Source organism: Eschrichtius robustus, chromosome 10 (assembly GCF_028021215.1).
Source record: "Eschrichtius robustus isolate mEscRob2 chromosome 10, mEscRob2.pri, whole genome shotgun sequence".
Taxonomy (NCBI): Eukaryota; Metazoa; Chordata; class Mammalia; order Artiodactyla; family Eschrichtiidae; genus Eschrichtius; species Eschrichtius robustus.
The window spans coordinates 92,723,489-92,735,955 of NC_090833.1; the positions used below are offsets into that span (position 1 = coordinate 92,723,489).

Consider the following 12,467-nt stretch of genomic DNA (forward strand, 5'->3'; position numbering starts at 1 on the left):
TAAGTTTTTTGAAATTTATTTTTGGCTGTGTTGGGTCTTTGTAGCTGCGTGTGGGCTTTCTCTAGTTGCGGTGAGGGGGGGCTACTCTTTGTTGCAGTGCGCGGGCTTCTCATTGCAGTGGCTTTTCTTGTTGCGGAGCACGGGCTCTAGGAGCGTGGGCTTCAGTAGTTGTGGCACACAGGCTCTAGAGCACAGGCTGAGCAGTTGTGGCGCACGGGCTTAGTTGCTCTGCGGCGTGTGGGATCTTCCCCGACCAGGGCTCGAGCCCACGTCCCCTGCATTAGCAGGCGGATTCTTAACCACTGTGCCACCAGGGAAGCCCCTAAACTTTTAAATTAATTTCCCATTGATGATCCCAGTGTTATTTTTTTTTTAAATATAAGCATACATACACACATTCATATTCCCCACTGCCTCTCACAATTATTATACAAATTATTACACAAAAGGATTATTATTTTTTTCTCTCTCTCTGGAAAGAGTGTATATTTTTTCTGTTCTTCACTTTTAAAAATTATCAGTATATCCTGGCTATCACTCCATATCAGTATGTAGAGAATTTCCTCATTCCTTTTTACAGTTGAATAGTATTCCACTATATGGACATTTTATTCAGCCAGTTCCTTATTGATAGACATTTGATTGTTTCCATTTTTTTATACTATAAATAATGCCACAATGTACAACTCTGTTCAAATGTAATTTTGTATTTTTCCAATCTAACTTTGGGATAGATCCCTAGAAGTGGGATTGCTGAGTGAAAGGTATAAAATGCCCATGTAATTTTGCTAGATACTGCCAAATTCCTATCCATGGGGCTGTACTGTTTTGAATTTCCTTCAATGATGTTTGATCCTATCGAGCCTCACCATCAGAACATGTTAATGAACTTTTGGATTTTTTTGGGAGGGTGCTGGGCAAATCTGGTAAGTGAGAGTGGTATGCCAGTATCATTTCAATTTACATCTTTCTTATCATGAATGAAGTTAAGCATCACGTTTACATGCCATTTCATTTTCTCTTCTGTAAACTGGTTACCCAGGTATCTTTTTTTTTTCTCATTTCCCTCTCCTCCTAGGTTTTTAGGTCTTTGTATATTAGCCCTTTATCTGTAATATAAGTTGCAAACACTTTCTCCTAGTTTGTGATTTGTCTTTTAACTTTGCATTTAAAAAAAAAAAACACCTGTAGTCAATTTATTAATCTTTTCTTTTAGTGCATCTGGTTTTTGAGTCACACATAGGAAGATTTTTCCCCCACTTCCAGGATATGAACATGTTTTATTCTACTATTCTATGGCTTCATTTTTTCACATGTAGATCTTTGACATATTTGAATTTTTTTCTGGTGTATAAGAAAAGGATCCAATTTTATTTTAAAAACAAAAGAGTTTTTAAAAGAAATATAAAATTTAGCTCCTAAATTATGAAGGCAGAATATTACTTGGATCATTTATGACTTGCATGTCTATTTTTCCTTAGGAATATTCTTCCAGAACAAATTTGCAATTCTGAAGAAGATGGTGATTCAACACTGGAACATCTTCATCTTGAAAACAACTATATTAAAACAAGAGAAATATCATCCTACGCATTTTCATGCATAAGATCATATTCAAGTGTCATTCTTAAACCACAAAATATCAAGTAATTCCACATTTTTCTTTGTTATTTGTAAATTATACTCACATATCTGTTTCAGTAGCATCTTTCATCAACGAGAGAGATATAATGTCATGTTATACTTAGTATCATTATGCTAGCCAACCTGATTCGCCAACGCACATAAGAACAACCAGACATATCTACAAGGTTTAGTCCTCTAGCAGTTTTAGTGAAGGTTTCAGTTTTACACTCTAGAAAGAAGCCATCTCATTGCAAAGTTTTCTCATGAGAATAGGATGTTGTGTGCTACTGAACTAGACTGGGAGAATCTAGAACAAAATAAGCATGTCCTTTACAACAGATCTTAGTATTGCTATTAGCTAAGAACTCCCTGAGTCCTTTTAAAAATTATGTATATTATGGTTCAAGACCAAGAAGTTGATAACAGGAAAAAATAATAGGTAGAATTTATGAACTAGTGTTCTGTTTATTATTCTACTGTTAAAGCAATAATTTATTAATTTTCTATAAGACCCTATGATACAATTACTGGTATAAATAAACTTAATTATTGTCTTAGCTTTAGTTCCTTCTATTAATTACACGTGTGGAACTAAAACACTACTATAAAGTTAATTTCCTGGTTTTGAGAATTGTACTATGGCTAAGTATGTGGTTATTAACATTAGGGGAAGCTGGGAAAAGGGTATATGTGAATTCTATATGATTTTTGTAATTTTTCTGTAAGTCTAAAATTTCTCTGTAAGTCTAAAAAGTTTAACAGTATTTTAAGAGCACCCTCATTATTCTTTGCTCAAGATCAAAAGATTTTATGGGAAGCAGTGGAGTTTGCTTAAAATATATGTTAATTTTCCTTGACTAAACCTTGTAAATGTAAACCTAATGCATAAATTAAAAAAAATTTTTGCTCCTCTGGTCATTGTTAGTACCTCTTTTCTTTGCCCTAATTTGCTCAAATGTATCCTTTTACTCAGTTCAATTTAACATAAAGCTATTAGTATTCACTATATACTAGACCCTAACAAAACCATACAATATATTAAACTTTTCATTATGTAATGATCTTTTATCTTTATTTCTAAAGTAATTTTTAAAAGACACATACAGAAACCACGTTGACTTTTCTTGTTACTCTCAGTTGTGTACCTTGAAAAAACACCAGATTAGGAACTTAAGTTCTAGGCTTGGCCCCCTTGGGCAGGTTACTCTAATTTTTCAAACTTCAGTTATTCAATTTTTTAATAGTTCCCTCACCATCCTCAGAACCTTCCAGCCCCACTTCACAGGGTCATTACGAGAACCAGAGAATAAAAAGCATCTGGGAAGCGCGGTATGAAAGGTGAGTATACTTATAATTGCCAACCTTTCATATAAAATTGACAGCAACCAGCAAACCAGCATATTCAACCAAAGTTGATTATTATTTGGACAGCTTTCAAGATGTGTAAGTTTGATTTATCCCATTTAAGCTAATGTTATTTCTAAGCCCCTTTTCTTAATATCTAGGTTTTTGAGATTACAAATGAACAAGAATAATAATATGATACAAACTGTTAGAATCAAGGGTCAAAGGCTTAAGCCAAGTGGCTAAGAAGAGAAATAAAATCCTATGGAACAAAAGTTGAGATTTATAACTAGTTTAGGAATGTAGAAGCATTGCTAATTTAAATTGGCCAAGTTGAATGTAAGAGACAGATGAAAACAAGAAGATATGGTTATTCATTTAATCAACAAGAACCCCTGTGCAATGCTTCTTGCCGTGTGAATATGAACACATTGACATAAGTGGCAAACTAAACAGTAAACAAAATTAGTGTCAGAGGGGACTCAAACTGACTCAAACTGAATAAGGTGAGTCAAAAGAATTAGCATCCTGGACAACACTGAAACACTCCAGCATTCATTTCTCATTCTGACTTTAATCAGATGTGTCCCAGGTGCTGTTTTACAGAGACAGGGATGAATAGATCAGATGAGGTCTCTGCCCTCTGGCGATGCATACTGTGTTAGGGGCAATAAGCAGGAAATCAAATAGACAATCAAAACAGGCCAAGTGTGATGAAGTCAGCAGAACAGGTTGGTGATACAATGAAGCATGCTGGGTTCCTGAGGTCCCTCTGCCTGGCCCTGGGGGTACTCCCAGATCGTGGGTTTCTAGAGTGTGCAAACAGCACAAGTTGCAGTAAGACACAGCAATCCCTGGAAGCCTTGGAGTAATACCAGGCCCAGGAACACACTGAGACCCTATCGTGCACTCAGGGACACCCTGTTGGGAGCGGAATCTCTAGAAAGGCTAAAAATCAGAATGACTGATGAAAGCTTTGTTTTTAAGTTGGAAGATGCTTTTATTTCTGATTTTATAATTTAAAATATAAAATATGTCTAGCATTGAACTTGTTTGCTTTGAAAGTTCATCATGCTCTGGATAGAAGCTTTAATTCCATTTTTAAAAAAGTGATAAATGTCCATATAGCAAACATTCTTCATGATATATAATGTTTAAAATAAAGAGGTGTTCTGTTTGGCTTCAGAAATATGCTGTAATTACTAATACATATGTACACTAAGGAAATCCTGGCCCAGCTATGGTCTGAAAATATTAATGGTGTGTCATCTTTGCACATAAGTACAAGGAGTACTAACTAACTTTTCAATTTTGAGATTTGGCTTATTGTAGATTAAAATATTTCAAAAAGCACTACAGATAAGATGTGGTTAAAAAAAACATATAGCCTAGAATCATAAGGAAATAATTACACCAGGAATCAGGACACCTGGGTGCCCATCTTGGTCTCCAATAATTATGCAGTCATTTTACTTTTCTGAGATCACTTGATTCAATTATAAAATAGCATGCTGTGTGAATATAAATGCATTGATGAACACATCAGTGGTTTTCAAGCATGGCTCATTAGGAGTTCATGGTGCCCTGGGGTGGAAGTGTCCCTGAAGAGGAAGTACACAGACTCTCTTCAGACAAAACAGCTTTGCTACCATCAGAAAGGGTTAGCTGCCACTGCTCCTGCCTGCCTCCCTAACCACCCTTATTTCTTGAAACCAGTAGACAAGGTACTATATAAATCACACATCAAGTTTTAAGAATCATAAGGAACATTCAGCCAAAGTCCCTGGTCCTTATCCTCTGCTCAGCTCCTCCCACACTTTCAGAGAACTTCGCTGGAGAGCTCTGGTCTGAAGAAACGCTTCTCAGGTATGCAGATTACAGCTGCCTGGACACAGCCAACCTCTGAGTATGCCAGGGCAAGGAAGTTTAGTAGATGTGTCTGTTCCTTTGGAGCTCCTAGGGTGGGATCAGCCCTGAGCACTTCTGCCACAACCAAAGACTACTGACCTCCAACCTGAAACACCCCGAAAGGCAGTCAGCATGAGTACGTGTTCTGTAGGACAGGCACAACATGGCACAGTGTTGTAGCGTGCACAGACTGGGCTCACATCCTCGTCTCTGTCAGACTGTGTCACTCCCTATGGAGCAGGCAGGAGAGGATGACCCCAGCATCCTGAGGGTGAGTGTGTGGCACTTGGGAATGACAGGGAGTAGGTGGCTGAGTCTGGACTTAACATGCATCTTCTGAATGAAGTCCCCAAAGTGGAAAGTCTGGACACCTGAGAGTGCGTATGGCACACCTCTAAATCTGAGGGTGCAGGGCACCTGGTTTGGCAGGCGCTGCCAACAGGAGCAAGAAGATACAACAATCTCTCCCTGGGCTTGTATTGTCAAATGACCCTACACACATCCCTTAGGAGTCAGGCTTGTGAGGTTAAAGTTAACTACTCTTAGGGATGACTGCTTTTATTAACATGGAAAACACCACCCACTACACTAGTTGAAATCTGCCCCCGGTCTGCATGGACACCACTAAGAGCAGTGAGGATGATACCCCATTCACACATAAGAATGTGATTATTCCAATAACTGTTCAAACTATGTAGTATAAACCTTTAAATTCATTGGGAAGTGTTAATAAATTATAACGCTTGTTTCAAGATAATTTTAGATTTGGTAAGTATGTGGAAACTTAAGCCACAGATGATGGGTATATGGCTAAAGGATAAAATCCCAAATTTTTACTGGTGCCACACATTATGTTAAGCATAATGCTGTGTGCTATAGGCAAAAATGGCTTCTCTGAATTGACAAATTTAGATCAGGAGTAATAAAGAAAGCCTGTGGTATATATGATACGGGAAATAACTAGCACTGAGTTTGGAGAAGAAAAGATCAACAGGCTTGAGCTGGGCCTTGAAATAGGATTTGAATCAGTTGAGGGGGAAGGAATGACTGACTAAAAGAGGCATGAGCCAAGCATAGTTGAGGTTCACCAATGGAGGAAAGATTATACAGGAAATAAGAGGCCTGGGATGGCTCGGAAGGCCAGTAAGAAGAGACCAGACTTACTGTGATGAGAAATGTAGTGCACCACCAAAAACCTCTGAAGGGAGGAGTATGTCATGAAAGCAATGGCTTCAGGAAGGAAAAAGAGCCACCACTGTAATAATCTAGAAACAGAATAAGTGGGACCCACACAGCACAGGTGACAGGAAGAACAAGCAGGAACAGGAATAAGTATGACAGAGAGTTTGAAAGAAAGAAAAAAATATCTACATTCTCATCGTGGAGATTAAGTCTGAGGGAAAGTATGCCATAATTAGTGACCATCTGTGGTCTTCTGAGGGGCTCAATCTCAGAAGGACATTATGAGCCATGAATAACTGAGAATATATTAAAAATAAAATGAACTGATTGAATGTAAAAAGAAAGAAAGAGAATAAAGAAAAGAAAAGAGAAGAACTACTAGTGGATAGCGATCTACCCTGTAAGGGACACACACAAAGAAGAGAAAAAGAGACAAAAAGGAGAACTGTTCTGAGTCTCATTGATACTGCTGAGAAGCTGTGAGAAAGGGACAGTTTGGGTGAGAATATGTTGAAGTTGAGGGGGGTGGTCACCATGGAATTCAGGCAGGAGGATGGGAATGCACTCAGCTGGAGTGGAATCCAAAGGAAAGGATACACATTGAGGGGCAGGTGAAGAGAAGGGCAGGGGAGCAGAACCCTAATGAGCACCGACTTCCAATTTCAAGGGGAGCAAGTACACCATAAGTCTCCATCTGACTTGAGCCATATGATCTGACCTCAAGGAACTTCCAAGGCACAAGACAAGCTGTGCCTAGAAGCCCAGCTCCCTGGGAAGTGACCCCTCCCTTCGGCACTTGGCATCTGTTCCACCAACCTCGTGAAAGACAGATCTGGTATTATGAGTTAGGTCTGCATTGATTATTTCTTTGCATGTGGGGTGTTGTACGGTAGATGGGTAGGAGGTGTATCTTGTTTTCCCCAAAAGATTGTAAAATTTAGAAGAGAGACAATTCATTTCTTGGATCCCTGCATTCTGTGTACAAAGTAGGTACTAAAATGACTGTTGATTCCTCAGTCTAAACGATCAGCTCATGAGTTGTCCAAAGTTGATATTAATACTACTCCTAAACAAGACAAAAAGAAATCTGCAAAATTTAAGGATTTTTAAAGGAAAAGCAATAAAGATTTATATAGGGTCATAAAATTAATAAGGAATAATTTCTCTTATTAATATTTCCTGACATGGACATTAGAAGGCACAGAGTGTATTTTATAAAAAATTAAGTCATGCTTTGACAACTGTTAATACTTAGTAATCAACTGATTGTTCTCCATAACAGCAACTTTGACGATGTTTTCCAAAGCCATCATTTAAACAACATGAATTACTAGGTTCATAGATGCTGACATAAAAGAATGAAATACTCATGTTCTGCTCTTTAAGTGAAACCTCAAAGGGCTGGGTAAAACCCTCTATGATATCTATTCCATCTCTTTCCCTTATTTAGAAAACAGAAAGTTTCCTCATAGGAGAAGTACTTACAAGTTGGTGATAACTGAATTATTCATCTGTCCATAGTTGAATTCAGACTCTCAGTCAACTTAAAATTCAAAAATATTAAAAGTACTTATGAAAATAGAAGTTTCTGGCCAGCTCTAACATATACCAGATGACTCCAGGGGCCCTTAAACCCTAGAAGTCTGTGAAACATGAGGTCCATCTCTTGAAATGAAAAAACAAGAACGAGTATCTTGGGTCTGAACTGGAATCCTTATTAGCTGTGGGCTTGGTCAAGTTACTTAGACTCTGATTTCCAGTTTCCTTGCCCATGAAACTGAGGAGAACATCTGCCTACCAAGGCTGCTGGGAAGGTTAAATAAGGTGATGTCCATGACAGTACTGAGCACAGGGTGGACGTCAGATGAGTGTCCATTCCTTCATGGATAGGCAATAGGAAACCAGCAGGTAGGAAGGTTCAGTGACTTGCTCAAGGCTGCCAAGTCTCATAATACGGTAGATATTAACTATTAAAGGAGATTGATTCCTTAGATTGTGATATACAGTGGAAAAAGGAGTGGGCCTATTACAGTAGGGCAGGAGTCAGCAAATGCTCTCTGTAGACGGCTGCACTCAAGTGGGACTCTGCAGCCATATCAGCGTCTCTCTTGAGCTTGGCAGTCTTTGTGCTGTGTCACTGCATGCTCATATTCATCAGACAGAACAGAATGAAACCAGCTTAGAACAAGGGCTAAGCAAGGGCTCGAGCCTTACTTGAGCAAGGACTCTCTAAACACAGAGTAAAACCAGGACTCATAGAATCTAAACTACTTATTGTCATAGATATGGCAATAGTTTAGAAGCAGATTAAAAAAAAATCCTGATTATAGGAAACAAAAGTAATTCTGACTTATAAGTGTGATTCACTGTAATAATATAACACCAAAAAGGGAGAAAAAACTGTATTTAAAATAGCCAAACTAGAAGAATACGTGATCAGTAAACCTGTCCTGCAGATGGATTCCTACCTCAGAGATAACCCACAAGTGGGTCTACGGGGATACAGTAAGAGTCTGCATGTAAGCCTTGGCCAGGTGCAGCATGCTCTGGGCAGATGGTTCTCCTGGGGAGTTTAAGTATTTACTATCCTTGTAAACATCAGCTCTGACTAAACCTACTCCAACAGACCCAGAGGCATTTGTGAAGGATTTTCAGAGCAACTAAAATCTACTGTAAACAGTATAGATATGTGTTAGTATACATTTCATCCTATATGTCTTAAACAGCGCTTTGGCATATTCTATCTAACATATTACTCACATGTCGTTGCTTCAACATGCTGTACAGGAACAGTTGAAACTATAAGTCATGTTGGAATTTGGTCTGTCACACACTGTTATGTGCAAAGAGGTGAATGTTTCTAACTAGATTAATAGAGCTTAGTGATTACACAACTAAAAAATAAAGGCATGACTGTTTCTTCTTTGACATTATGTTTCCCTTTCTACATGAAAATGGATTAAAAAACACAACTAAGAAATAAAGGCATGACTGTTTCTTCTTTGACATTATGTTTCCCTTTCTACATGAAAATGGATTAAAAAACTTACAGTCTAGCATATTTTTCCCTTTGCACAAAATGTGAAGAATGAGAATCCACACAAGGGAAAGCAGACTGCATTAAAAATAACATGTGATTGCTCTAAACGCATATTAGTTTGGAAAAGAAAAGGAATACATCATGTTATTAGAATGTCATGGTGTGTTTCTAAGTAACAGAATCTCTGTGGTCAAATAAACTTACATTGAACTATCAGCTGATACAAGCAAATCTTTTTATAAATTGGAATCTGCTGAAGGTTCATTTGCTTTACATAAGTTGAGAATTACATTCACAATTACAAAATTTATACATGAACTGTCTGAAATGCTAACTAGTATGTGATACTCAGAATAAAGAATGCATTATAAACTGTAAATCTAGGTCAGTAGTTCTTAACTATTTGAAGGATGGACTCCTCCCTTTGAGGATATGATAGAAGCTATGATGGACCTTCTATGCAGAAAAATACACATATACAAACACTCTGCATGTATCAAAAGGCTCATAAAACCCATCCTAAATCCTCTAGGGATTCTTGTACAATAGCTAAGAATCTGTACGTAGAGTAACACCTTAATTAACTTAAAATAAATTTTACATGTAAATATTGCACTAGAGTCAAAGATAAATCAAAGAGTTAAAATTAATTTAAGGCAAATTGCCTTATTTCCCACAACTATTTAGCATCTATTTAGCAATATTTTTATGGCCATAGAAAAGTTGAAAGAATACAGTGAACATCTACATATTCTTCACCTACATTCACCAATTAATATTTTATCACCTTCATTTTATCTTTTTCACTCTTTCCATATCCCTGTCTATACATATATATGTATTTGTGGGGTACAGGGGCTGGACCATCTGAATGTAAGTTGCAGATATCATGTCACCCTAGTACTTCAGTATAAGTCTCCTAAGAACAAGGACATTTTCTTACATAACCATGAGACAATGATCACATTCTCTCACACTATCAACCCCCAGAAATTTAACATCAATTCAGTTTCAACATACAGTCCATATTCAGGTTTTCCCAACTGTCCCAACAATGTCCTAAATTGCTGTGTGTGTTGTGTGTGTATATGTGGCTCAAGATCTAATCAGAGTTCACTTGCCTTTAGTCTCCTATAATCTAGAGTAGCAATTCTCTGCCTGTGTTTCACCCCTTCACTTTTTGAAGGGTCCAAGCCAGCTATCATGTAGAATGTCCCCTAATATGTATTTGTCTGATTGTTTCCTTATGATTAGATTTAGGTGAAACGTTTTTGCCAAGAATCCCACATAGGTGATGTCATGTACTTCCTTTTGTATCATATCAGGAGGCACAAAATGTCGGGCTGGCGTGTTATTGGTGATGCTGAGACATTGGTTAAGGTAGTGTCTTCATCTCCTTGTAATAAAGAAATATCCTGCAAGGTAAGACTTTAGGTCTGTGTGAATATCTTGCCATCCAATAACCTTTCACTTAGTGGTTTTAGGTCCCATCTTTGCCTAAATCAGTGACTATGCTGGAGGTTTCACAGTGGTGATTTTCTAACTCTGTGATTCCTTCTGTATTCATTAGTTGGCATTCCTCTACAGAAAAAGCTATGACCCTTTTGACCCTCTTCCCTCTGTTATAAAAAGGATTTTGCATTTGATGTGTTATAATCCATTGCCATTCTTATTTGAGGTATTCAAACTGTGCCTTCACCTAGCTTCTATGTTCTGTTCACAGTCCGCAGTAATCTCTGAGTGCTTTTGTGCCTGCTGGTATGATGAAATGTTTCAGGCACACTTTACAGATTCCCTGGCCCTGATCTATTACTTGACATTTTTCTCAGGGGCCTTGCTCCTTCTAATGAAAAACGGCCCTTAGAAACACAGATCTGGAAGTTAGATGCGCTCACTGCTTTTAGGTCTTCTCAGTTGAAAGAGCCTGGAAATTTATTTAAAACAAAACCATTACTTGCACCCATTCCTGAAAGCAAACTGACCTTTGAGGCATTACTTAAAAATATTTGATACCTACATTTTTATAAATTCAACTCAATTCATTTTAAATGACAATTTATGGCATTAATTCATCTTCAGAGCAAAACATCCAACGGGATGATGACAGGCGCTCAGCCTGCAAGTTGCAGAAGCAAGTCCTTACCAGCACAGGGTATAGAAGAATGGGAGCTGAGAACCAGGGACCAGAAGCCCATCTGAAGAAGGCTGTTGCCATGAGCTCAGCCAATTGCTAGAACTGCACAGGAATTCAGGGCCGGCTTTGTCAAACTGAGTTTTTAAGATATGGTAAATTTAGACTTTGATATAAAATTTCCTGGTTTTTAAAAATACCATATGCTCCAAACAAACCATATCTGTGGGCTGAATACTGCCCATGGGTCATGATCTACTGTCATAAGTCAATTCTCATTATAAATCACAGAGCCTAGTCCACCATGAAGGATGCTTGAACATTCAAAACAACCCATAAAATCATATCAAACCCATGAATTCACTTCTTTCAGAAGTCTTTGTGAATGCCTACTATATACAACCTCTGTTATGCATAAAGAGCATACATTATTTACACCCTGGGATTTGATGGTCTAGAACATTCTTAAACTAGGTATTTGGAAGGCACATCTCCTCATTCCCTCAGGGTTTCCCTGACAATCCCCCGTCCCATTTTGCTTTTCTTCATGGCACTTAACACCGTTCTTTGAATAAACGGATGGACAAAATTTTCCTTGTAATTTCTACTATGAGAGACTATTACACAATCCATTCCAATGTACTCAGAAGGTTAAGGTAAACAGGGGAGGAAGCACCAGATACCAGCTGACAAACATCATAAAACTCAATCGTCCTAGTGATACTTGAGCTTGGGAAGGTGTCTCATGTGACCACAGTCACCCCTACTCCTCACCCATTGGAGTTTTAATTTGCGTGAGATGATTTTTAAGGTCCTTTCCAGTTCTCATTTGTTTGGGCTTTGACCATTGTTCTCCATTTCTACATTAGCAGGTCAGGAAAGGGTCTTAAAAATTATATGCAAGCTTGGCTTAAGCAATTTATTTTTATTTTCATCATGATTGGAATATATTGGGCCATGCAAGAAATTTGTGTTGATGTTCCTTCTATGCGATCAATGTTTCTGTTCATAAAATGTCAGTAGAGCAAATATTACTTTTCTAATTTTGAAACTTATCTTGTTTAAAACATAATAATGTGCAGATTATTCATGATTCCCAAATACACTGTTTGATATAGTAACACTAATTCTCCAGTATTTAGACCAAGCCCCAGTGAGGCAAAACCCAAACAATAAAAAACAAACATGTAGAAAAGAATTAGGTCCCCTTCATAGGACCCTTATAGGAACCATAAA

General features: G+C 37.8%; 2 protein-coding genes across 5 annotated transcripts in view; one reads left to right on the forward strand and one right to left on the reverse strand.

The window, feature by feature from the left end:
• The window catches only part of ECM2 (extracellular matrix protein 2), a 36,325-nt gene extending 33,781 nt beyond the window's left edge, over positions 1 to 2,544 (forward strand). For all 3 annotated transcript variants that reach the window (XM_068553282.1, XM_068553283.1, XM_068553284.1), the window contains exon 10: positions 1,482 to 2,544. In XM_068553282.1, the coding sequence (XP_068409383.1) occupies positions 1,482 to 1,650 (169 nt within the window). In that variant the 3' untranslated portion in view covers positions 1,651 to 2,544. The remainder of the gene's footprint in view (positions 1 to 1,481) is intronic.
• CENPP (centromere protein P) overlaps positions 1 to 12,467 on the reverse strand; it is a 228,467-nt gene that overhangs the window by 72,467 nt on the left and 143,533 nt on the right. The window lies entirely within an intron of this gene.